Genomic DNA, 24633 nt, shown 5'->3' with positions numbered 1-24633 from the left:
GCTTCATCTCAAGTTGCTGGTACTGCTGGCTAGCATGTCTGAGTGTAGCATCTGATGCTGTTTCTTTTGGGAGAAGGGGTTCCTTTCTCCACTAGGAGCCTGTTCTTTTCCATTTCAGCTGAATGTAGTGATAATGCTGTGAATATTTAGCTGCCTTGTCAGAGCAGCAGGGATACAAAGGCCTTTCCCAGTGCAGCTTCAGCCCAGGTGTGTCTCACTGCTTGTTTCAGTCTGGGCACTGCCAGAATTCATGGCTCTCCCTCAGGGATGCCAGATCAGCATCCCAGGGTTTCCATATCCCTACCAAGCATCCATATCCTCAGCAGCGAGGTCTCGTGCTCAGACTGAATTGCTGACCTCGTGCTGCAGGTAGGTTTCTGTGACGCCTCACGCTGTGCCTCAGACACCCACCTGCTGTTTGCAGCAAACACTTGGAACTGGCTCCCACCCAGCCTGAAAGGCTTGGGACAGATTCAGTGGCAGGTTTGTGTGTGTCTAATTAGTTTGCTTACAGTTCCTCACATCTGTTCAGTTCCTTAAACTTCACAGAAGGGACAGAGCTGTAATGCTTTCCCTTCAGCAGCACTTGTTCTATATTCAGTGCGGGAAATAACTTGTTCCCAACTTGGGCTTCGGCCAGGAATTGTTCCCCTGAGGCAGAGATGTATACAACAGCTCCTGGAGTATCTTACACCTACCATGGGAAAGAAGGTTCAAAGGCACACAGTTGTGATAAAACCAGTATTTAAATTCTGCCCACTTCATTTACTCATTTATTAACTCCAGGAGACTTCCTGAGAGACTGACATGTCATCACTCTCACTGGATGGTGAAACTAGAATGGCTGCTGTCTGGCTCAGGGACTTGAGGAAGCAGTTCCTAAATCCAAGGGCTTGCTCCTGCACAGCCAGTGCCTTTTCCCTGCGCTGGGAGGAGAGGAGGAAATGTTTTCAGAAACATGAAAAGTCTGTAGATCCCTGCCCGTGCTTGTTCCTGTCTCCTGCAGCCACACTGCTGCTGCCAGTGCCCAGCTGTTGGTCTGGACAGCAGCATGTTTTTGTTGTCTGCAGTAGTAATAAATATTTTTCTTTTTTCCCTCTCCACCCCAAGTTTTGTTTTTTCTGAATACGTAACAAAACCGTTAAGTGGGAGTGTGCCATCAGTGAGTGTGTGTTTGTGTGGAGGGTGTATCTTAGCTCTCCTTTTCATTTGCAGAAATGTCTTGTCTGAAATGCCTGTCTCCTGTTTGGAAAGCACTTCAGGCTCCTGTGTGCAAATCCAGAAACAAGGAGGAGCATTCCAGCTGTGTAGGGCAGGATTGTGCTTTTGCTGGAGTGTAATAAACACTGAGCTTGAGTTTCTTTCAGAAAGCAAAATGTCAGTGTTGGAGGTAGTGAAGTCGTCAGCCCTTCTCTCCCTTACACTCACTGGGGATCTGGGGGTGTGAGAAACCCTGGAAATGCCTCCGTGTGTCCGGTCCTGTGAACAAAAGTGCCTGTTCCGAGCTGCCTTGGCAGCCACCATCCCCACTGGCACTTGGGCTGAAGGGCTGCAGGCTGGGACTGCTAGTTCTGATCCTGAAAGAAAAGTATTTTAAGGAACACTTGATTACAGTGCAGGGTGCTGTTCTGCTAGAAATGCCCATGGGATTAATGTATGTGAGAACATGGATGGGAGAACCCTGCCTGCTTGAAGGATCAGGCCGTGCCTCTCTGGGGGACACGGGACTGGGCTTTGCAAAGCCAAGGTGTAGGGGGGTGTTTGGAGATGGTGCAGTCGCAGCCCTGGGTTTGGGAGGTTGCTTTGGGCTGACGGGGTGGTTTTTGTTGTTGTTCTAAGAGCAGAGTGTGAATTGGGAATGTCACTGACCTTCGTGGAAAGCCCAGAGCTGAGCCCTTTGTCAGATGCGTTTGGCCACTGTTCCTTCCCCCTGCCTGCAGCGTTGAGGGGTGGCTGTGCAGCACCCAGGGCTTGCTCAGCACCAGCAGGACGGTGCCTCTGCTCCCCTGGGAGGGCTGCAGTCCATTCCAGAAAACAAGGAGCTGTACAGAATGCCTTGGAATGACCATCACCTTCCTGCAGGCTTGTGCAGCACAGTTGTGAATTGCTGTGTCTCTTCCACAGGTGAAGGAATCGGATGGTGTGGTTAACGATGAGCTGCCGAACTGCTGGGAGTGTCCAAAGTGCAACCATGCAGGGAAAACTGGAAAAGTGAGTTTAATGGGAATAAGTGGTGCTGGAATGAGATACAAAATCTTAAGCATTCCCTCTGGCTTGTAGATAGACTTCAGCCCAATACCAGCTTTTGGTTTTGTGCTTAATTCAGGTTTTGTTCTTAATTACTCATGGTGGGGGATTGAAATAAGGTGATCTTCAGGGTCCCTACCAACCCAAACCATTCCTGGGTTATGTGGTTCATTCCATGATGATTCTGTGTGTTGAAGGAGACAAACTCACAGCTTTCTGTTCTTCAGTAATTTTTGTATTCCTGTACCAGCACTTCACCCAGCACCTGGGGAATATTTAGGTTAGTTCTGTGCACTGCTGCACGTTAATTTTCACAATGAAAATTCCTTAAATTAAAAATTCACAAGCAATTATGCAAAACCTGGAGTGTCTGTTGGAATTAGTGAAACATTATTTCTTTGCAGACTGAGACAGACACTTGCAAGTGTGTAGTTAGAAAAATAACTTCAGGAAAATTAAAACTTTTAACTCCTTACTAATAATTTTGTGTGTTGAAAAGTAATCAACCCACCAGCATTGGAGTGCTGGTGGCAATGTAAAGAGCTGGGAGATGCATAAGGTATAAAGTTGGTTTGTGTTTTGTGTCTCTCTGGCGTACAAGCAAAAGCGCGGACCAGGATTTAAATACGCATCAAATCTCCCGGGCTCGTTGCTGAAGGAGCAGAAAATTAACAGAGACAACAAGGAAGTGCCAGATGCTGCCAAACGGAAAGGGGACTGTGAGGAGACTCCCAGGCGGAAATCAGAGGAACATTCCAAAAAGGCTCCAGTTGAGTCAATCCTGAGGAGAAAGTCTGACGAAGTGCATCTGTGGAGGAAACGGAAATTCGAGAAATCCCAGGAACCCACGATGAGAAAGCGGGTAAGGCACAACCCCCTTCTCACGGGTCTGCGCAGAGCCTGGGCTGGCTGGGGCTGGTGTCTCTGCTCTCCTGGCTTAGAGCTCATCCCAAATCCCAGATTGTTCCCAGAGGAACCTGCAGTGTTTTACCTTTCTGGTAAAAGCTGCTGGTCTGACGGGACAGTGGCTTGAACAGTGATACCCGAGTTGATGTTCAGAGGCCAGAAACACTGGGCTATGGCTGTTGTTTTATTCAAGGTACTGGAAAACCCACTTTAACTGAAAAGTGCTTTACAAGGTGCTCACAGTAGGAACAAGGTGAAAATCAATTTTTCATGGAAACCTTTTCATGTCTCTCCACGTGGTGGCGCCTGGCAGCTGGTTTGGGGCTGTGCCAGCCTGGGAACCCATGGGAGCCTTTGGAAAGGACACCTTGGGGTGGCTGCAGAGAGCAGGAGCTGCTCCCAGCAGTTGTGTAGATAATCTGGCCCTGAACGTGACAGGTGGGGCTCTCAGGCCAGGCAGGGACACTCTGAATTGGTGGATTTCAAAATGTGGTACTTGGGATATGCAGAAATGCTGGTTTGCAGAGGCAGAAATGAGGGCTCAGATTTACTGTGTCTCACAAGTAAGTGGCTGATGGCTGTAAAATCAGAATCTGTGGCTGGAGTGGTGTTGCATGTGCAGCTCACCAGGGGTGGGAGTCAGTCAGTCCTGCAAGGCCAGACAGTGGGAATGCTGCAGGACGGCAGATGGAAGGATTTTGGGCTGCTATGGTGGAGAGAGAGCAGAATTCACAGTACCAGTTCATGCATACCTGCTGCTGGCCATGCTTTCCTTTCCCCATCCCTTTGGACTCCCCCCAGTGAGGAAGGCACTGTGGGTCACCACATTACCACACAACACAACAAATGTGTTTGGGTTTTTTACTTTCTTCCGACAGTTAAAACTTGGAGAAGAAAACAAGCTATCCCATTTACATCTTGAAATTACAGAATCTCTCATGGAAGCCTTTAACTCCAGAATAGTTTAGCTGCACTGTCTCATTTTATATTTTCTGTTCGGGTGTCCCATATTAAAATACAGCAACCAGTTGAGTTTTGATGACCCAGGGAATAAAGGTCTGTTTCAGTACTGATGTTTGGCCCTTCCTATGTGGTTGAATATTGCCCCTGCCACACAGCACATCCTGGAGTCCCTGCTCCCCCCAGGGAGCCAGGGATGTCCTGGCACACTGCTCCCCTCTCACAGCCTGCCATGATCACGGAATTCCAGTGCCTGGAAGCAGAGCACCCATCAGTGCCCTGTGTGAGGGGTGCTGGAAGCTGCACTGGGCTGGTGTTGTAATGTTTTTATTCTAACCTGTCATTAACTTACTGTGACCTCTCCCTTTAGAGTATGTTAATTTTAAGGCAGGGTGATCAGTTTTCTCTGCCATGTGCCCCGGGCTGAAACTTGGGAACACAGCCACTGCCTTGATGCAATTAGTTCATTGGGAAAGAGAAAGCACGGGTCCTCTGACACAACAAGTGTGCTCACAGCAGTTGCCTCTCCTTGCCAGTCCAGATCTCCTTATTAGAGCTATTTCATTTTAAGAGCTGGTGGCTTCTTTCTTGCTTGTGGTGATCAGATTAGGCTTGAAGCCTTCCCGGGCCTCAGTTTGTGTCTCTCACACAGCCTGATGAATCGGAGGATGAGTGGGAGCCAGTGCAGAGCAGTTTGTTGGGAGCAGGGACCAGGGCAGGAGGAAGGTGCTGGCTGAGCCCTGTGGTGTCACATTCCCTGTTCTGCAGGCATTGGAGGGGATGGCCAGGGTTTGGTTTGGTTAGGTGGAAAGGAGCATCTAAAGTGTCTAAAAGGGGGCTGTTGGGTGTCCAGCAGCTGGGATGGCAGCTGCTATTCCAGAGGTTTTGGGAATGGCCCTTCTGGCCATGGCGTGAGGGCACTGGGGCAGTGTTTGATGTGGGTGCCCAGTGGGTGTGGCCCGAGCCTGGGTTCCTGTGGCCTCCTGGGGACAAAGCTGTCCATGGCATGCTGCTGATCTTCTCTGTGTAAATGATCGACTTGGAGATGGGAAGGCCCTGGAATGTGCAGGATTCTGCATGGTGAATCAGTACCTTTATCACTCCTGGAGTCCCGTGAGCCAATAGCTGGACTCCTCATCCCTGCTGGCACTTGAACTCGATACCTTTGGCCGGTGGCTTTGCCCCAGTGCTGGGATGGTGCTGGGATGGGTGGGGCCTGGCACTGGCAGGGGGCCCGGCCAGGGCAGGGCTCCTGTGCGGAGCATCCACATGGGAAGCACTGCTGGGAAGTGCTGCTGAGCATGGCCTTGCTCCCACAGTCAGCCCTTGTCTCTTCCTTCCAGCGGCGATCGTGGAAGGCCCCGGATGACCGAACTGCCATGATCAAACCCCTGAGGCGCCTCAAGCAGGAGCCCGAGGATGAGCTGCCAGAAGCACCCCCCAGGTCCAAGGATAGTGACCAGTCTCGGTCGAGCTCGCCCACAGCAGGGCCCAGCACGGAGGGTGCCGAGCCCAGGGACAAGAAGAAGTTCAAGATGAGGAGGAAAAGGCGGCTTCCCAATAAAGAACTGAGCAAGGAGCTCAGCAAAGAGCTTAACCAGGAGATCCAAAAAACCGAGAACAGCCTTGCCAATGAGAACCACCAACCCATCAAATCTGAACCGGAGAGCGAGAACGAGGAACCCAAGCGTGCGTTGAACAACAGCGAGAGACTCCATAGGTTCAGCAAAGGGTTGAACGGGACTCCCCGGGAGCTGAGACACCACCAGCTCATGCCCAGCCTGCGCAGCACCCCCCGGGGAATAGCCCGGCCCCCGCCCTCGCTGTCGCCCCCCAAATGCATCCAGATGGAGCGGCACGTGATCCGGCCACCTCCCATCAGCCCCCCTCCGGACTCGCTCCCCCTGGATGACGGGGCAGCCCACGTGATGCAGAGGGAAGTCTGGATGGCTGTCTTTAGCTACCTCAGTCATAGAGACTTGTGCATCTGTATGAGAGTTTGCAAGACCTGGAACAGATGGTAAGGAGGGCGGGATGTGAGGAATACGGGATGGGCACGGAAGGGCAGCAGGTGATGGAGGCGCAGGTGTTTCCTGGGAGAGGGGTGTGGGCTGTCCCTGGAGCTCTGGTGAGCCCAAGCAGAAGGGGTGACCAGCAGAAGTGGCAGGTCTCACATTGCTTTCTCAGAAACAGCAGTTCCCAGCATTTCTGATGGGAGCTGTGTGTCTCAGCCTCTGCGTCAGCCTGCTGGGCTCCGGAGCAGCCTGTGCTGCAGTCAGACACCGCCGTGTTCCTGCTGCTGGAACGCCAGGCTGGGGCAGTCTCGGTGTCATTCTGCCCCAGGACTTCCTGACTGCCAGCAGGTAGTCAGGAATTTGTGCAGTTCAGCTATTAAATATCTCTTGAGATAGCAAGGATCCCACCCTGTGCTCCTCACAAGGGCTGTGCTGATTGTCCCCCTGTGAGGGTACACGGAGAGCCAGCCTGTTGCCTGTGCTCTGTGCCAGCAGAGCACGTTACAGAGGAATCCTTTGTTGATGGTATTTGCTCACAGCGTGTCCCTTGTGCTCGGTACCGTGTGGCCCTGACACAGCTGTGGCTGCACAGCAGCAGCAGAAGCTTTAGTGCAGATTTACAGGTTTCAGCAACCCCTCAGCGAAGCCTTGTGGCTCTGGTGACTCTTGCCCCGTGTTCCTGCTGTGCACAAGGACTGGAACAGGCTCCTTTCCAGCAGGCTGGTAACAAAGCGTGCACAAAGTATAGAGGCTGATAATTCAGTGTGAGGTGATGTGTGTGGAGTGTCTCCTCCATGGGCTGCTTGGTGTCACTGAAACCTGCTAAATGCATTTTTACTTAAATGCAGTATTTTCTAACAAAAAAAAAAAATCAAGAAAATGCAGACTCCTGCACACTCATCAGGACTTGGTGGTGTTGTCCATAGAGAACCATAAAGAACAAAAAGACACATAATCCACATGGATAGGGATAACAAAAACACAGAACAGGAGAGGGAGGATCTGTTTTCCCAAATCCACTGGTTTTAAGTAAGGAAAACACAGGGGAAATGGGGGTATTTATTTAAATCAGACTTCACAGTCAAAATGTAAGGAAGAAGTGGTGACTTGTCTTCAGGCTATAGAATAGATTTTAGTAAGTGCTGGGATGACTTAAAACGGGATCCGAAGTTGTTGACGCTTGTAATTCTGTGGAAATAATTCCATGCTTTATTGCAGGATATATTTGATGGAGAAACTAGAAACTTACATAACATCATGTGAGGTTGTGTTTATCTTCGCAATACTTGGCCTTATTTTTGCAATTTTCAGTTAAATGATGTCGTTTTTCCTACTGTTTAATGACACCTTTTAAAGCCTTACCAAAATTCAAACAAGTGCCAAATTAAGTGCTGTTGGCTTTTTTTCTTTTTGGGTAGGTGCTGTGACAAAAGATTATGGACCAAAATAGATTTAAACCATTGTAAATCCATCACTCCACTTATGCTTAGTGGCATTATTAGGAGACAGCCTGTAACCCTTGATCTTAGCTGGACAAATATATCTAAAAAGCAGCTGAGTTGGCTTATCAACAGACTGCCAGGTAAGTGATGTGTTTTGATCACCAAATCACAAACCAGTTTGTATAACAAACCAGTCTGTATCTAAATTGCAACCTGTAGGGAAAGTCTCCAGGGACTGGGGTGTCCTAGAAGAGGAATAGACTCTCCTAGGAGGGCTGGAGATGTGTAAAACTGAAGCATCAGCGGGTTAAAATGGGCCAAATTATTTTTTGTGACTACTTGGTGTGTTCAGTTAAAATAATTTGAGGCAGGTCTTGGCCAGCAGGTAATGCTGCTGTGGAAAGGGCTGAGGGGACTGGGGGAGGGAGTGGTGTGAAGTTCCAGGTGGTGGGAGAGATGGAGAGCTGGGCAGGAGGAGGCTTCGTGGGGTCCCAGCTGGCTCCGGAGCGCTGGGACCGTGGTCAGAGCAGCCTGGGGGTGCCAGTGGAGGTCACTGGGATGTCTCTGGGAAGGTCACAGTGCTCCAACCTGTTCTGTATCCGCAGGTCTGCGGGACCTGCTGTTATCAGGGTGCTCATGGATAGCAGTGTCGGCACTTTGTAGCTCCAGTTGTCCCTTGCTGCGAACTCTGGACGTGCAGTGGGCAGAAGGACTGAAAGACGCACAAATGAGAGACCTCCTGTCCCCGCCCACGGACAACCGGCCAGGTAAGAGCAGGAGGAGCCCGAGAGCCCGGTCCCACCCCCGGGGCGTGTTTTGTACTTAGCTCCCCTCGGAGCAAATGGGCAGGAGCCCCCACAGCTGAACCTGGTGGGGCTGGGGCCGTGCTGTCCCTCGGGGAGTTGGAGGTAGTGACTTGCAACACTCCTGGCTGGAGCCCCGGGGTGACAGTGATGTTCTCTGGCTGCTGAACTGTCATCTGAGCCACTGTGCTGGTTTTCTGTCTGACTTTCTTCTCTTCAGGCTGCAACGGGTGTACTTTAGAGAGTATGGAAACACTTTCTTCCAGTTCAGGGAAGGAGCAGTTCTGTGGGTCATGCCACATTCGCCCGGATTTCGGCTCAGGTGAAATTTTGAGCAAATCAGATCTGCTTTCTGGCATGCACTGCACAGCCTACTGCTTATTCCCAACTTGTAATTCTGCTGGGCCCCTGCAGTTACTTTCATCCCTTTGTTTTGAAATCAGGAGGTGGCTTTGTCCACGTGCCTGTTCCAAAAATAGACAAGTGTTCCTGCTGATACTCCAAAGCTCCAGACAGGCAAAAGCTCTGAAGTTGACCTAGGGCAGCAGTGTTGTGTGTCACGGTGCATTTCATAGAGGCCTGCAGATGTTGGCAGCACGGGGTGGGGCTCCTGGGAGTGACCTGCTGCCTCTGCCTTGCAGGTCAGATCGACAACCGGAGTAAGCTACGGAACATCGTGGAGCTGCGCCTGGCCGGCCTGGATATCACAGATGCTTCGCTGCGGCTGATCATCAGGCACATGCCCCTGCTCTCCAAACTCAATCTCAGTTACTGTAACCACGTGACAGATCAGTCTATTAACCTGCTGACCGCCGTTGGAACCACCACGCGGGATTCGTTAACGGAAATTAATTTATCAGGTAAGGGATGGGGGAGGGGCACTGCCCGTGGCATCAGAGCTGTGGGGGGGGGTTTGTCCTGCTCCTGGTGTAACTCCTGGCAGCAGCTGGACGTGCTGCTGCTGGAAGTGGCCCCGCAGCTGCCATGAGGTGGTGGTGTATCCTCGCTCATCCTTCCAGGGGATTTTCCAGTGCTGCTGCTCTGCACATCTGGGCTGCCTGGCTTTATCCCATGGGTTACACAACAGCAGCAGGAATGGGGATGGGCGATGGAGCTGGCGGGGGATTCCTCTGCCGGCACCACAGGAGGGGCAGAAGGGACTGGCCAAGGTCGGGATAAACCCTCCTGGTGCTGGAGAACAAAGCAATGTTCAGTTCCTCCCCTCTGCTCTCCCCAGACTGCAATAAGGTCACTGATCAGTGCCTGTCTTACTTCAAACGTTGTGGGAACATCTGCCAGATCGACCTGAGGTACTGCAAGCAAGTGACGAAGGAGGGCTGCGAGCAGTTCATAGCGGAGATGTCCGTAAGCGTCCAGTTCGGGCAGGTGGAAGAAAAACTTCTGCAAAAACTGAGTTAGTTAAAGGACTCGTGTAAATACTGGGGCGAGGGGGGGAAGGGACTAAGAACACGTAGGGATTTTATTTTCAATTGGGAACTTGGAATATCAGAAAATGCCGCGATTGGATTTTACAACTCTTGTTGAGGAGAGAACAACGTGAAACTACCCATGTTAAGAATTTCAACTTGTGCCACTAATTCAGTCCACCTGGGATGTCCTGCACTGGCTCTTATGCAAATTCATAAGGCGACTGTTACTGATGATAATTGTTCACACCCTGGAAGAGGACTGAGCTCCAAGAAATACTGTTATTTAAAGTACCACAGCATGTGCTTGGTAGTGTAAATTTGATTTCTGCTTTTCATTTCTTAAGAAAAAAAAAAGTTGGTGTCATTCAAGTGGACCACGCACTGCATTTCTGCCTTCTTAACACGTTTTGTTTTGTTACATCTTACATTATGCAGAACTATTTTTGTACAAAAATTGTTTAAAAATTATTTATGCAATGTTTGAATGCATTACCAGTGTTTCGGTTTTGATTGCCAATTTTTATCTTTACTTATGGTAGGCGAGAACTTAACCTATACTTCGTAGACAGTATCTATCTACAAACGTGCCCAGGTCAGGAAAAGTAGGTTCATACTTTCAACTTAAAGCATGTTTTAATGGAAGTTTATATCCTGCTTTGTATACTTCAGAAGTGACATAAGCATGTTGTGGAAATAAGGTGTAAATTATAGTTGAAGTAAAACACTTTTATCTGTATAGAAATCACCTTTTTCTCAAAATTTTAAAAGAATTCCAATTTCAGCTTTTGCACATAGGAGGGTTTCACTCTGTAGCATGAGCTCTTGTACTCAATATAAAATTAATTTATACAGTGAGTCCAGCAGTAGAATAAATGGTCAAACGTAGTCTCTCTTTCTTTGAAGTGTGAGTTGAGTTCTCATTTAAGGTTTATAACATGGTTATTTCCTGATTGTAAAATTCTGCATTCATAAGTGCCATTGTTGTACGGTGTTGTTTTCGTAGACCTTCCTGATGCAGTTTTACCTTTGTTGAATTTGTATAAACAATTGTACAAAAACAGGCGCTGCCTCTGTGCGTTTCTGTCAGGGCTGAGGGGGAGTGGCTGCAGGGAGTGCTTGGGCTCTGGCCCGTGGCTCTGAGCATTTTCCAGTGCATTGTTACATCCACATCTCCATTCCTCCAGCAGGCATCTATCTGCCCAGCTCAGGCTGGAGGAGCACTGACAGCTTGAGAACATTAAAGTTGGAGCTGAGTAATCCCCAGCACTCCCAGGGCTGGGTAAGAAAAGAGACAGAGGCTGAGAGAGCCCATCACCCATCTTTATTAAGTTTGAGTGGCTAATGAGCAGCATGGAAACAACAGCGAGGGCATGTCTGTCTTCATTAGCCTCCCCTCTGGACAGACTCCAGGAATTAAGTACCATTAAAAAGTTACTTCTAAAAAATAAAGCCATTGAGAGGTTTGCTCCCTTCTGAAAAATACCCAGTCAAGCTAGGAGCTGTGTCCTGTGTGAGGAGGAGCTACTTTCTCTCTTCCACACCAGCCTAACCCTTCACAGAACAAGAGCAGGTGCCAGTGCAGCACAGGTGCCAGCTCTCAGGTCCTGCACCCTCAGCCAAGCACAGCCTTGGCTCTGGAACTTTGCTGCCACATGGGAAATCAAAGGAGAAACAGTAACTTTGTTAATCAACTCTGCTTAAAGAATAACTGGACACACATGGTCCTTCCTCACCTTTTTTTTACAGTGAACTTCACCAATCCCAGTCATGGCCATGCTTGGCCCCAGGGATCCTGTTTTCGCCCCTGACACGAGCTACTCTTGCTGCTCCTTTCCGCAGATCGTTGCTCACAGACGTCCTCAAAGGACCATAACAATTCCTGCTCCAAGAGGACTTCTACCCCAGCTCACGGCACAAAGCCCAGCCTGACCCGGGGCCAAGGGCTGGCAGCAATAACAGGGCCCTCAGCAGCCCCTGGGAAGCTGGTTTGGGTGACTTGGCTGTGGGTGAAAGTCTGTGAACAGGAGGTTTTAAACAAAAACTGTTTGCTGTCCCTGCTCCTGCCTCCCCCTCCCCAGTTAAGGTTAGTAACACCATACATTCCATGTAGCAGCAAGGAGGTGGTGCCCCTGATCAGGATTCACAGTAACATCAGGCTGTCGGCACATGGAGTACAATCATCACAGATTAATAGTTACAACAGGCATGAGTGGATTAAGGACCACGCTAATATGGTTTACTGTAATACCCCTTCTTAAAAAAATAGTTTATTCCTAAACTAAAAACCACTTAGTAACTGGTTTTTGGAGCCCACCAGGCAGAGCCCGCTGCAGCCCCTGAGCCCTGCAAAGTGATGGAGTGTTGCATACACTGACAGAGAACAGCCAAGACAGCACACGTGTCATGACAGACATTCAGAGGGAGCAATCAGCATAAAGCAAGATTGCTTAAGGGCTTCTGTGTGGGAACAGTTCATGGCAGTGCTTCCTAAGCCGCGTCCGACACCGGCACCGCAGCCACGCTGTCGGAACAGATACATTCTATCGTTAGGGAAAAGCTGAATAATCAACTGATATATTCATTGCTTCTAATGCACTAGAGAACACCACAGGCTAATAGGCTCAAGCAGAGGTGTTTGCTGACCACTTGCCAAGTGCTGAATGCATAAGGACAGGTGAGATTCTTCAGAAGAGAGCAAGAACTGCTGTAAACAGTTTGACTCCAACAATCTGTGGGGCTGTAAGGTCAGTGGGGCAGCGCTGCTGCTGCACGCACAGGCAGCACCTGGACCTGCCCAGCCCCGCACTGCAGGAGCTGCTTGAAAAACCTTTCACCAACTTCTTCTACATCTTGATGTCGAAAAGGCCGAGTTTAACCAAGAACTACAACGCTGCCGTGCGCCCCAGGGCCCAGCACTCCTGGCCACAGGAATCCTGCCCGGGGGACTCGGGGCAGGGCTGGGTTAGGATTTGAAGACGTGCACGGCCCGCACGACGTACTGGCGGCAGATGGGGCACTCGCTCATCCTCTTGCCACACTTGGTGCAGGTGACCATGTGGCCGCACTCCAGCAGCACGCAGTCGATCACGGCGTCCATGCAGATCCGGCACAGGTTCTCATCGTCCTCGTTCAGCTGCATCTTCTCCCCCTCTGGAAACCAACAGAGAGGGAGGTCACAGCTCTGGGGCCTGCAGAACCAGGGCAGTTCCAGCCCAGCCCCATCCCCTCACATGAGCTTTTTTAACCCCCAGCTACAAATTAATCGGTATTCCTCCAAAAATAAGCAAAGAAATAAGAACTAGAAAGCCTCTCAAGTGAACATCCAATATTTAGCTTCATTCTTTAAACCCAGAAACTATTTTCAATTCACAATGTAATGTCTGTGAAATAATGTGCTGGATTAAGATTCGGAGCATGTTGGTTTTTCATCTTGGAGCTCACTGTTTGGCAGAACGCTTTCCTCAGAAGATTAAACACAATAATAATAAAACAGACTAAGAAGTGGAAGCCTTAAGTAGGCCATAAAGGTGGCAGAACTGAATAAAACCTGTCAATTTTCATTGCAAATAGTCAACATCCCCATCAATACCTGAACATGCCATTAGACCGTGGTGAAAAAAATAAACATTAAAGTTTTCTTCCCAAGTTTTGTGTGAGCAGGAATTGGTCTGAGGACAAATTACACAAGTGAAAGATTCCAACTGCTGCATGGAGTAGAGGGTAGAACAACAGCCACTGAGCAGTAGCCACAGAACCACAAAATTTATCATGAACATGTGAACTGAGACCAAAACACTTGGACTTTTGTCACTGTAGATTTTAATTCTGCAGTAACAGACCTGAAGTGCCCTGATCCGCATGGCTACAGCACAGCTGTGGCTAATGTCCTGTGAAACCCAGCAAAGCACATGGAGGTGCCAAGTTTCAGTTCTCTGAGGAACCAGTTCTCAGTTGTGCAATTTTACCTTCACCATGAAAGCTGAGCTCTCCAAGCTTTGGAAGAAAGTCTCAAAAACCCAGCACAGTCCTGGAAAGCTTTGTTTAATCACTACTGTTCAGCTACTCTAGGGGCACCTTGCATTGTTAAAACCCATTTTCCAGGTGTTCCAGCAGAGCAGACCAAGCTCAGATACCGAGTTCTTCCACTGGCAGAACCAAACCAGAAACTGGAAACCAGGAACCCAGTAGTTGTAAGAAAGCGGAAATAAAGTATAAACCTACGTGTCTTGTGGTTCTCCTCATTCTCTCTGTATAGTCTGCTCACTTTTTCCACAAGTTCCCATTTTTCACAGCATCCTGAGTAGTTGACAAAATTACAGGCGAGTATTTCCTTCAGCTGCCGGACACTCAACCCTTCGATGTCTTCCAGACTGGAAATATCGGACAGGGATGCCCTCGCTCGCTTCCTGGACAGCCCCAGGGTCTGAAACACATCAGTTGTGTGGTGTTGAGCACCAGAGCTGGAGCACACGAAGCTGCAGCAGCTTGGCTAAAGTTTAATTCTTTTTGAAGCTAGTGTGTGCAGACATTCATTGCTCGACACAGCAAACTCTGGAAGAACCCAGAGCATGAGGCCAAATGTTGGCAGAGATCTAAAAGACTTTATGGTGTCACATGCCAAAAATCTATTCTTTGGATAGTTCATCTCACCTGCTCTTCTGCACTTTCTTCTTCTTCATTGTTTACAGATGTTTCCATTTGTCCCTGTGTACAAAATGAAACTCATCAGGATAAAAAACCATGTTATTCCCTTATAAAACACTTTCCTTCCTACCAAGGTGATCACAGGTGACAATGAAATGACATTTTGACGTTCCAATTGCTACTCATCAGTCCAGGTTTAAGTCACCTCTGACCTGAACTAGGAATCTTTGCTAATTATCTCCAGCTTTCAGGGGCAGGATACAAAAGGCATTTTTCCTGCCCCTCCAAACTGTACCAATTGGTGTTTTATTTTAAATTGAGACAGAACTATTAAAAAAAAAGATATAAAGTAATACTATTGCATAAAACTTGTTAATCACTGTACCTGTGAAGGTGTCCCACTTCCTGTGCTTCCTCTTCTGTTGGCAAGTTCTCCTGGATTTGACATGGATACAGACGTGGAAAAGGGATGGGTAAAAAAGCCCGAAGTCTGTGACCGTGACGAACGCAAGCTGCCAGCGTCCATGTCCTCCTCCGACCCCAACCCATGGTGGCACAGCACCAGGTCCACCAGGTCTTCCTTCTCTCTGCAGGTGTCCGTGGGGATGTTTCTGAGGATCAGATACTGACGCAGATCCTTCACTTTCAATCTCATTAGCTGAGGGCGCTGGAAGGCCGTTTCTTGCAGCAAGTGACAAGTGGAACATCTCCTGAGATTCTCTTGTAAGACTGAGCAAACGGAGCAAAAATCCTTCTTGCAGTCACAACACACGTGCTGAGGGGAGAGGAGGGAACCATTCAGCTGTGCATCACAGGAAACAAATCCAGGCCCTGCTCTCTCCTTCTCCAGGCTACAGAATTTACTGTTACTTCTTCCACTGTCAGTTGTGACAGACATCATTTTTAAGATTTAAGTCCAGCAAACTGCCCTGTCAAACAGTTTTGCAGGTGTCCCAAGAGAGTCCCTCACTCTTTTGACACTACTGAAGCTGATTCGTGGTTTTAGTAAAAAATACTATGAATAAACAGATGAATAAAGTATTCAAGTTGTAGATTAGACAACAAACAAAACTAAAACCAATGTCATGGTCTGTTAAAATACTTTTGAACATACTGTCACTGCTCCTTTCACATGTGTAACAGTATAACCCCAAACTTTACAGAACCTACTGCTTCCTCAACTGATTCCAAGAACTCAAAGTAGGGCTCGAATGTGAGGAATCACATGGGAGGGACACACTCCCAAAAGCCCAGATGTCACTTCTGAAGAAAGCTTTGTTCAAAAGACTCACAATACACAAAAGCTGGAATAGACAAGACTGTCAGCATTCCAGCTGCTGAACAAACCCAAACTCCTCAAGGTTTTCAGGATTACAGTAAATTAATATTGGCTTCAGCTATGTCCTTACACAACACTTAATTCAACAAAGCCTTGCCATGTGAATAGGACACATAAGGGGAAAACAACACACAAACTGAGGGAAGAGGTTTCATGATCATCTGAAAGAGCTGCAGAGGATTAGGTCACTGGCAGGAGAAAAGAACAATCCTGAACAGTTATGATACACAGAAATAATATAATATTAACAATCTCAATTTTATCTGCATTAACTCACCAACCTGCCTCCTAAGGAAGGAAGAGGCTGTTGGAGCACAACAGCACTGAGCAGAGCGAAAGCTGGTTAGGAAACAACCAGAACTGCATGAGAACTTCCAGAAAGAAGCTGGAGTTTGTGAGTTTTTAACTTTTCCATCACCCAGTTTGTTCACTCCAGTACTCAACCACTGTTTGATGCCATCTTCAAAACCAGATTTGCTTTACTGTTTAAGATTCTGAAGCTAATACGTATCTTACAAATCAGAGTCCATTAATTTTCAGGCCAGCCCAGATCCAACATGTCACTGACTAATGAACATCAGACTTATTAACTTCTAATCCTGGCTGACAGTAATTTCCTGTGACTTCAGAATAAGGCACTTCCTCCCTCCCTGCCTGTATCTGCCTCAGGTTTCTGAGAAACACACACTCATCTCTCAGCATGCCACAGATGCGTTCATAGGGGTAAAAATACTGTGCAATAAGAAATATACTCACTTTTTTCCTAAAAACTGAAAAGGAAAGTCCACAGGCTTTGCAGACGATGTTCGTGCCGGCTGCAGCAGGAGCTGGATATGCTGAGAAGTCTGTGCTTGGTGTAAACCTGAATGGGCCAGCACCTCCCCCAAAGCCAGCCTGCTGGCCACGGACTGCTCCTGTACCCATGACTTCATTCAGCAACCCGCAGCAGGAAGCCCACATGGAAGTAGCTCCCGCCTGAAAACATCACAAAGCAAACGCAGAGAATCAGTATCTCAAAGCCCACATCAGATGTGCCTTGCTGCTGAGGAGCTACTTCACTCCATCTGTCATCATCCCAGGAGCATGTGGTGCAAATTCCCGGAGCTCCAGGATTCCAGCACGCTCACGGCTGTGACAGACCAGCTCCACTCCCAGCCGAAATCCAAAGTGGGAAAGATTTGCCTCTGAAAGGCCAACGCAGGCACAGGGAGCTCACACTCACAACTCCTTTTCTAGAGAATTCCCCACAAAAAGAGTCAGGAATTTGAGGAGTGATGCAACAGCAGAGCAAGGAAGGAGTGACTGACAGCCCATTGTAGGTGAGGGGCAAACCCCGAAATGGTGACAGGCAGAAACTGCAACTTCTCATGATTAATGCAGAACTGTCCCTGCAGGATCTGCTCCAGAACTCATCCAGCTCTGGTATGACTCACAACAAAACTCTCTCTGAAATAACATTCCTGGTTTTCAAACTTGAAAACCAATCTTCATTAGAAGATAATTACAGTCTGGTTTCACTGAGAAGGAAATGTTTGTTCAAGACCTCCCTGAACCTCCTTGTTTTGTTGCCTTACAAAATGTTTAACAAAAGTTAAAATAAATCTAAATGAACTTACTTTCTATTGATTGGATTTCAGTTTTGAGTCACAGTCTTAAAACACTGCAAAAAATTCTGAACACATAAACAAAGTGCTACTTTTTATCCTTGGAAACCCTTAGCACTGGATTCTCTATCAAAAGTGCACAGTCTACTTGAAGGTGGAATTTGGACTCCAAGTTGGGCAAGTCACAAGTTTAATCACTGTCAGGTGGCTCCCTGAGACCTGCTAGAAAAAAAACAGGAGGGGCAAACACAATCACATCAGGTTCTCCCTGAAAGGAAGCTGACAGGTACAACTTCCTTTAAATTTTTTCCCACTTTTTTCTTTAACAGCAGTTCTCTTTTTCATTCCAGGACAGCATCTTTTTTTTTTTTTTTTCCCCAAAGCACCAAGACAGAAAATAATTGCTTTTGAGACTTGTAATTCTTGCTGTAAAACCCCAACCAACCAGAACACACACTTCAGCTCTGTAACGTGGTGCTTTAATTCCTGTAGTAGCTACACTAATTTCTAGATGAAGTTGCACATTTTCCCTGAACTGAACACAATCCTCTTACATTTTTGGGAACTTAATGCCAGAATAACTGGGGATAGGCCAGAACTTCTCCGTTCAAACCACAGAGCACAAAAGGTAAGAACAAGAGCTTTAGTTACAACATCAAACATACATTCTAATTAAATCCTCTCATCTGTTAAATCCACTCGTCATTATGGGTATTTCAACAGCAGAATTATCATGGTGTAACAAGAACCCTCTGTGCCCTGGACACCCCACGCACAGGACATCTTCCTCAGCCTCCTCAGGATGAACTCCAGCGGCCCTTCCCTCACACAGCTCACATCCCAGCCTCAAACTAAGGCTTGTTTTACACTCCTCCATTATAAACACTGTGGAAACTCATCAATATTAATTTCTCCTGGACAAAACTTAATTATCCTAGCTTATTAGGCAAGAGGAATTAACTTTCCAGAAATACATCCTGAAAACCAATGTCAATCCAACAGAGCTCCGAGTTTTAAAACTTGGAGCTTCTGAAAAATACTTTCTCTCATCTTTAGGGAAAGCTGTAGCACAACCATTCCTCTCATTCATCACCTATTCTTCAAAACTGAGGAGCTAATTATGTATCTACAAGATTTCAAAACAGCCTCATATGCATAACGGAAAAATAAAATCATTAACCAAAAGGATCTTTCAAAATTCATCTTCCTTTATTACACAGCTATGGCCTGTTTAGGGGGTCACAGCAGCAGCAGGACACACAATGACTAAAAGGACGTGACATTTGATACCACAACCCCGGCCTGAGAGTTTAACACCTGCTTCTTAGACTTATTTTATTCCAGAGCCTGTAACAACTGTTCAGACATCACTGTCAACAGCAAACATACGTATTTTTAGGAACTTTTTGTCACCCATTTTGGACACAAGAATGCTGTTGATATCTTTATCTTGCTGCCAACCACTCACTTAAGGTGAAAGGTAGGGCTAAGTGGGCATTAATTTTCTCCTTAACCTACATCACCTGTGGATTCCTTCTATGCCCTCAGGTCATGAACTGATAACTGAATTACAGTGTCTAGGCTCTCCATATTGCTCGGTAAAAGAAATGACACCGTGCTGAAAAGCACCAACACAACACGCAAATTAAACACGCTAAAACAAAAAAAATCCCTCTCTTGAGAGTTAATCAAAACAATTCCAATTTCTGCACCAAAACTATCAGTCTCCACTGCCATGGACAAGCTGCCATCGGTATCTTCCCTCCCCATACCTTATGTGCATCTCACAGGAGCAAAATGCTGCGTTCCAACTTCTCTGCTGTTGCTTTTCGCTTTAAGGGTGTTTAGTTACCTGATGAGGATTTCACCTGCTGCTCCTGCCACGCCTGTGCAAGCTGGGTGTGCTACCAAAGCCGCAGAACGACAGGAGAGCGGCGCGAGGGATTTACTTTTAATCATTTTAACCGAAACTTCCTCTTTACACCCACCCTTAGACCAAGCAGAGCTTTTCCGGGACGGCACAACAGCCCCGGGCGCGACGCGGCGCCCCAGCGGAGCGACCCGGGCTCCGGCCCCCCGGGAGCCGCCGGTGTGCCCCTCACGGGCCCGGCCGGGGCCCTGCCCGGCTGCTGACTCAGCGCGGGGGCCCCTCGGCTCGGCGGTGCCGGCCCGGGCGCCCCTCAGAGCGCGGCGGGACGGCGGCCGCGGCCTGAGGCGAGCCGGGAGGGGCGGCCCGGCCCGGACATCCCGCCGGGTCCCCCGCCCCGTCACCCTCCCCGGTTAGCCCCCTCCTCCCTCCTTCCTTCCTCGCAGAGGGAGAAGCGCTCTCCCGGCCGGATGAACCCCTCACCTTCATGGCCGCTCCCGCCGCTCCAGCGCCGCGTCGCCCCCGCCCCGCGCCGACCCCGCCGGGCCGCCGCTCGGAGGGCGGGCCCTGCCGCCGCGCCGCACGCCATTGGCTGCCGCGCCGCCGCGCCGCGCGCCCATTGGCTGCTCCGCCCGACGGCGAGCGGGCGCGGCCAATGGGAGCAGAGGACACGGCGAGGCCGGGGGGGGCGCGGAAATGCCCCGAGCGGGGCCGGGACACGCGGGGGGCACCGGGGGGCAGCGATGGGGCAGCGATGGGGTCATTGAGAGTGACACCGATGGTGGCACCGATGGGGTCATTGAGAGTGGCACCGATGGGGCACCGATGGGGCAGCGATGGGGTCATTGAGAGTGGCACCGATGGGGCAGCGATGGGGCAGCGATGGGGTCATTGAGAGTGGCACCGATGGTGGCACCGATGGGGTCATTGAGAGTGGCACCGATGGGGCACCGATGGGGTCACTAGCAGTGGCACCGATGGTGGCTCCGAGGTGATCTTGCCCCTCCACTCGAGCCTGGGACATCGGCAGTGCTGAGTGCAGTCCTGGGCTCCTCAGGACAAGAGGGAAGGAGCTCCTGGAGAGGGTCCAGCGCAAGGCAAGGAGAAAATGAAGGGTCTGGAGCATCTCTCTTACGAGGAGAGACTGCTGGAGCTGTCTGCAGAACAGAAGACTGAGAGGGGATCTCATCAATCCATAAAAATATCTCCAAGGGCTGCCAGGAGGATGGTGCCAGACTCTTTTTGGTGGTGTCCAGTGACAGGATGAGGAGGAATGGCCATAAACTAAAACACAGGAAGTTTCACCTCAACATGAGAAAGAACTTTCCATTAAGGGTGGCAGAGCACTGGAACTGCCCGGGGAGGTGATGGATTCTCTCTCTGTGGAGCCCATCCAGCCCCACTCCCTGGCCTTGGACACTTTCAGGGGCAGAGCAGCCACAGCTTCTCTGGACAACCTGTGCCAGGGCCTCCCCACCTTCTGAGTAAAGAATTTCCCCCTAACACCTAACCCAAATCCACCCTCTTTGAGTTTTATTCTACCAAGCCCTACCCAAGAATCATTACATTTGAGAAAAGATTTATTATTTAAAAATCCACTTCCAGCAAGCTCCTAGATGCCATTATTATCTTCTCTAGGCTTTGAGTGGGGTATATATATAAAATAACAATCATAGGTTGCAAGAACTGAAAGCTTTTAACCAGATTACATTAAAGAAACCCCAGCAGTACAAACCTGACCAAGGCTTCAGGAAAGCTTTACATAAGAGCACACAGGGCCAAGAATAAGGCAGGCCTTTGCCAAAAAGAGGAACAGACGAAAGTGGCTGAAAATAAATATGGAAAACAAATCAAATTTACCCCTAGAAAGGGTTGGATGCAATCTGCTAATTTCTGCAGGAATGATCTATTTTTGGAGCAAATAATATACAAGAACTGGGTTAAAAAAAAATGGTGTGTAATTGGCACGTGAATGGCACAGTCCTGGCAGCTTCAGGAGTAAGAGCAGATACTTCACACAGCCCAACTTCTGGATTTGCATTGACACCATATTTTAATTCAAAATCAGGTCACCTTTTTTTCAGAAATGTTTATGCTCCTTGACAAGCTTTAGATATGCTCTGAACTTCTACACACGACTTAATAAAAAATGCCTTTTTTTTTGCAATGATAGCTTGCCATTTTAGTCAAAGCAACTGAAAAAATTGAAGAGACTTGTGAATACAACATTGGAGCTTGCAATGGCACATTCCTCATGCTTCTCATGCAAGAGATTGCTTTAAGACACCTTAAACATATCAGTACAGTTTGGTTTTTAAAAAGTTCTGTCATCTAAACTCTGTCGATTCAGAGTCACCCTTGAAGTACCAAGTTATACACATATTCTTGTTAATAAAATTAAATTAAAACATGAGAACTCCCCATGCAGTCACTGTACTGGGGTAAAAGCTGTCCCAAACCAAGCAAAACCCAACATTTTCCCTTTTTCTCTGTTAAGGATTTGCTAACAAGTAATCCTCCCAAACACAGATGTTTTAGGGAGTAACGTGGGACTGACGGAGCTGAGATCTGGTGACAGTGCTGGCAGCTGCACTTGCCACTCCTGCCTTAATTTGGGCAGATCTGGATGAATCATGTCCTTAACATGTGATTTGAGATGACTTTTACAGCATTAGTGTGCCCAGACAGTAACCACGCCGAGGGCTTTAAATGAGGATCTTTAACTCTGCCAGCTACTCCGTGGGTGAAAAGGAGCATTTCAAGAGGTTCTATTAATAAAAGCCTTGCCCTCGCTGAGCCTTCTGGACTGTGCCAAAGCAGCATTAAAAGATTTAAATCTATTACTGTGAGATGTCCCATTTCCTTCTGCCACCAAATAACAAGTGACAACGACTCGCTGCAGCTCCATAATCCCCCAAGGTTTCACACAGCGCCAGAGACAGAGGTAGAGGAGTGATTCTTCCCAGGAATATTAATTTGGTTTTAATTTAGCAATCTGCAAAATTTAATAGTAAAGTTAAAAAAGACAAACTTCATCACTGGGCTTTATCTGGGGATTTCAGGTTGGATATTAATGCCTGTAGGAAGAATCAGGGAATCACAGAATCAGAATGGTTTGGGTTGGAAGGCACCCTAAAGATCATTTATTTCCAACCCCCTGCCATGGGCAGGGACACCTTCCACTATCCCAGATTGCTCCAAGCCCTGTCCAGCCTGGCCTTGGACACTTCCAGTGATGGGACAGCCACAGCTCCTCTGGGCAACCTGTGCCAGGGCCTCACCACCCTCACAGGGCAGAATTTCTTCCCAATATCCCATCTAACCCTGCCCTCTGCCAGTGGGAAGCCATTCCCCCTGTCCTGTCACTCCATCCCTTGTAAATAGTTTCTCTCCGTATTTTTGTCGGCCCCTCCAGGCACTGGAAGGCCACAACTAGGTCACCCCAAAACTTCTCTTTTCCAGGCTGAAGAATCCCAGTTCTCTCAGCCTTTCCTCACAGGAGAAGTCCTCCATCCCTCTGATCATCCTGGTGCCCCCTCTGGCCTCCCTGCTGGGCACGGCCTATTTTAGATAAGATAAAAGATGACTTTTTCAACAGTGTTACCTAATCTTGAATTTAATACAATCAAAGTCATCTCTCACTGCTTTTTTGGAGAGCTGGTTTTTAGGCGTGAGAGCTGATTTAAATATATTTTTAAAGTGTATTTTAAATGTTCTCTCTGCACCACGCACTGAAGGATTGGCAGCAGAGTTCACACTTTGGCTTCAGAGCCTTGCACAGAAACATCAGAACCAGATGTTTGTCATTTCCTTTTCCCTCCCAGTCCTGCACAGGCCGGCTGCAGCCCAGCCTTTATGTCATCCCCCTCCCCTCCCTGCCCTGCCATGCCACCAGTTCCGTGTTTCTGCCCAGGCCACAGTGCTTTATTTTCAGGAAATGTCAGCAGATTGACCTTTATAACATAATAGCTGCTGTTACTTCCTGCGTTTTGTATTCAGATACAGCTCAATGAGTTCATTGAGGGCGAGGAAACGATCATTAATTACGCCAGCAGCAGCAAGCTGCAATGTTAAGTTTCTTAAATGTAAATGTATCCTAGAAAATTACTCCCCGCTTGATTTGCCTCCTCCTCCTCCTCTCACCACCCCCAGGCATGAATCAGGAGCAGCGCAATGGAAATCCCCGGGGACATGCAGATGTATAATAATATTGAGTTTTGTTTTGCTCTCACTTACAAAAATGAGAACTATTATAATAATTGGAGTATTTTCTTTGGGAATATGATGCCTTAATGAAGTACTTTAACAAGTTATTGAGAAAATAAAAACTTACATGTGGAAACATCTTTACGGCATCACAATTAACTTGCAGGAAATCCAGAGAAGAGCGAATTCACTCTGTGGTGTTCTCTGCAATAAGGAAATGCTCGTGTCAGAGTATGTAAAGTACTAGATAGGTGGGTTCATCTAAATTTTACTGTATAAAAGACGTAACTTTTTACCCCTTGGGGTGTTTGACTTGTGGAATCCTCCACTTTGCAGCCTGAGCAGAATAAACAATGTATCCTTTTTAAACCAGACTCTGTGTTGGCAACCCCACCAAGACACTGCCCAGGGTCATCTGTACCTCACCTGGCCTCTATTAATCACAGGATCGTTAAAGTTGGAAAAGCCTTCCAAGATCATCAAGACCAACCTGTGACCAATCACCAAACCCTAATCCAAATTGCCATGTCTACTTGTTTTTTGGACACTTCCAGGGCTGATTGACTCCACCACTTCCCTGGGCGGCCCCTTCCAATGCTTCACCACTCTTTCAGTGAAGAAATTTTCCCTAAAATGTCCACCCTGAGCCTCCCCTGGCCCAGCCTGAGGCCGTTCCCTCTCCTCCTGTCCCTGTTCCCTGGGAGCAGAGCCCGACCCCCCCCCCGCTGCCCCCTCCTGTCAGGGACTTGTGCAGAGCCACAGGGGCCCCCCTGAGCCTCCTTTGCTCCAGGCTGAGCCCCTTTCCCAGCTCCCTCAGCCGTTCCTGGGGCTCCAGACCCTTCCTCAGCTCCGTTCCCTTCCCTGGACACGCTCCAGCCCCTCAATGTCTCTCTTGGCCTGAGGGGCCCAGAACTGACCCCAGGATCTGCGGTGCTAGCACATAGGGAAAATGTCTGTTCCCTTATCCAGCAGATAACTCCTCAGGGATGCAGCTGCCCAAGAGCAGCCCATCCCCACGCTGTCCCCAGCCGCGGCCTGGCTGCGGTGCGGGGCGGTTCGGGGGAAGCAGCCCCGCCCCGCGCGGACCCTTCTCTCCCCGGAACGTCTCTCTCGCGCCCGGCACGCCGGGCAGCTCCTCCGTGGCGGCGCACAGTCCCTCCTCTGATTGGC

At 48.6% G+C, this 24633-nt stretch overlaps 2 protein-coding genes across 11 annotated transcripts in view; one reads left to right on the top strand and one right to left on the bottom strand.

Moving 5' to 3' along the window:
* The window catches only part of KDM2B (lysine demethylase 2B), a 108029-nt gene extending 97166 nt beyond the window's left edge, over positions 1-10863 (top strand). For 4 of the 7 annotated variants that reach the window (XM_039561005.1, XM_039561007.1, XM_039561009.1 and 1 more), the window contains 8 exons: positions 2125-2211; positions 2840-3109; positions 5457-6133; positions 7547-7710; positions 8176-8337; positions 8594-8695; positions 9015-9233; positions 9611-10863. In XM_039561005.1, the coding sequence (XP_039416939.1) occupies positions 2125-2211; positions 2840-3109; positions 5457-6133; positions 7547-7710; positions 8176-8337; positions 8594-8695; positions 9015-9233; positions 9611-9792 (1863 nt within the window). In that variant the 3' untranslated portion in view covers positions 9793-10863. The remainder of the gene's footprint in view (positions 1-2124; positions 2212-2839; positions 3110-5456; positions 6134-7546; positions 7711-8175; positions 8338-8593; positions 8696-9014; positions 9234-9610) is intronic. The other 3 variants (XM_039561006.1, XM_039561010.1, XM_039561008.1) reach the window with 3 other exon arrangements.
* Positions 10864-11102: 239 nt separating this feature from the next.
* On the bottom strand, positions 11103-24502 carry RNF34 (ring finger protein 34). 4 transcript variants are annotated; one of them, XM_039561013.1, is made up of 7 exons: positions 24381-24502; positions 23591-23667; positions 16543-16761; positions 14833-15222; positions 14454-14507; positions 14025-14226; positions 11103-12953 (listed from the first exon to the last, which is right to left on the bottom strand). In XM_039561013.1, the coding sequence occupies exons 2-7, from the start codon at positions 23600-23602 to the stop codon at positions 12766-12768; spliced, it is 1065 nt and encodes a 354-aa protein (XP_039416947.1). In that variant the 5' UTR covers positions 23603-23667; positions 24381-24502; the 3' UTR covers positions 11103-12765. The 4 variants fall into 4 exon arrangements, with proteins under 4 accessions (XP_039416947.1, XP_039416948.1, XP_010396656.1 ...); XM_039561014.1 differs by lacking the exons at positions 23591-23667; positions 24381-24502 and adding an exon at positions 19741-19802; XM_010398354.4 differs by lacking the exons at positions 23591-23667; positions 24381-24502 and adding an exon at positions 19243-19410.
* Positions 24503-24633: the final 131 nt, after the last annotated feature.

The sequence above is a fragment of the Corvus cornix genome, chromosome 15, assembly GCF_000738735.6.
Source record: "Corvus cornix cornix isolate S_Up_H32 chromosome 15, ASM73873v5, whole genome shotgun sequence".
Lineage (NCBI taxonomy): Eukaryota > Metazoa > Chordata > Aves > Passeriformes > Corvidae > Corvus > Corvus cornix.
Note: the sequence above shows the minus strand (reverse complement) of the source record. Positions and strands in the feature narration are given on the sequence as shown.

What these genes read in the sequence shown, in the direction of transcription:
- RNF34 (XM_039561013.1), bottom strand. An exon ending in GAAGTGGGACACCTTCACAG is followed by an intron (nt 14,508 to 14,832) that starts GTACAGTGATTA and finishes TTTTGTACACAG; the next exon opens with GGACAAATGGAAACATCTGT. An exon ending in TGAGGAGAACCACAAGACAC is followed by an intron (nt 12,954 to 14,024) that starts GTAGGTTTATAC and finishes GTTGGTTTCCAG; the next exon opens with AGGGGGAGAAGATGCAGCTG.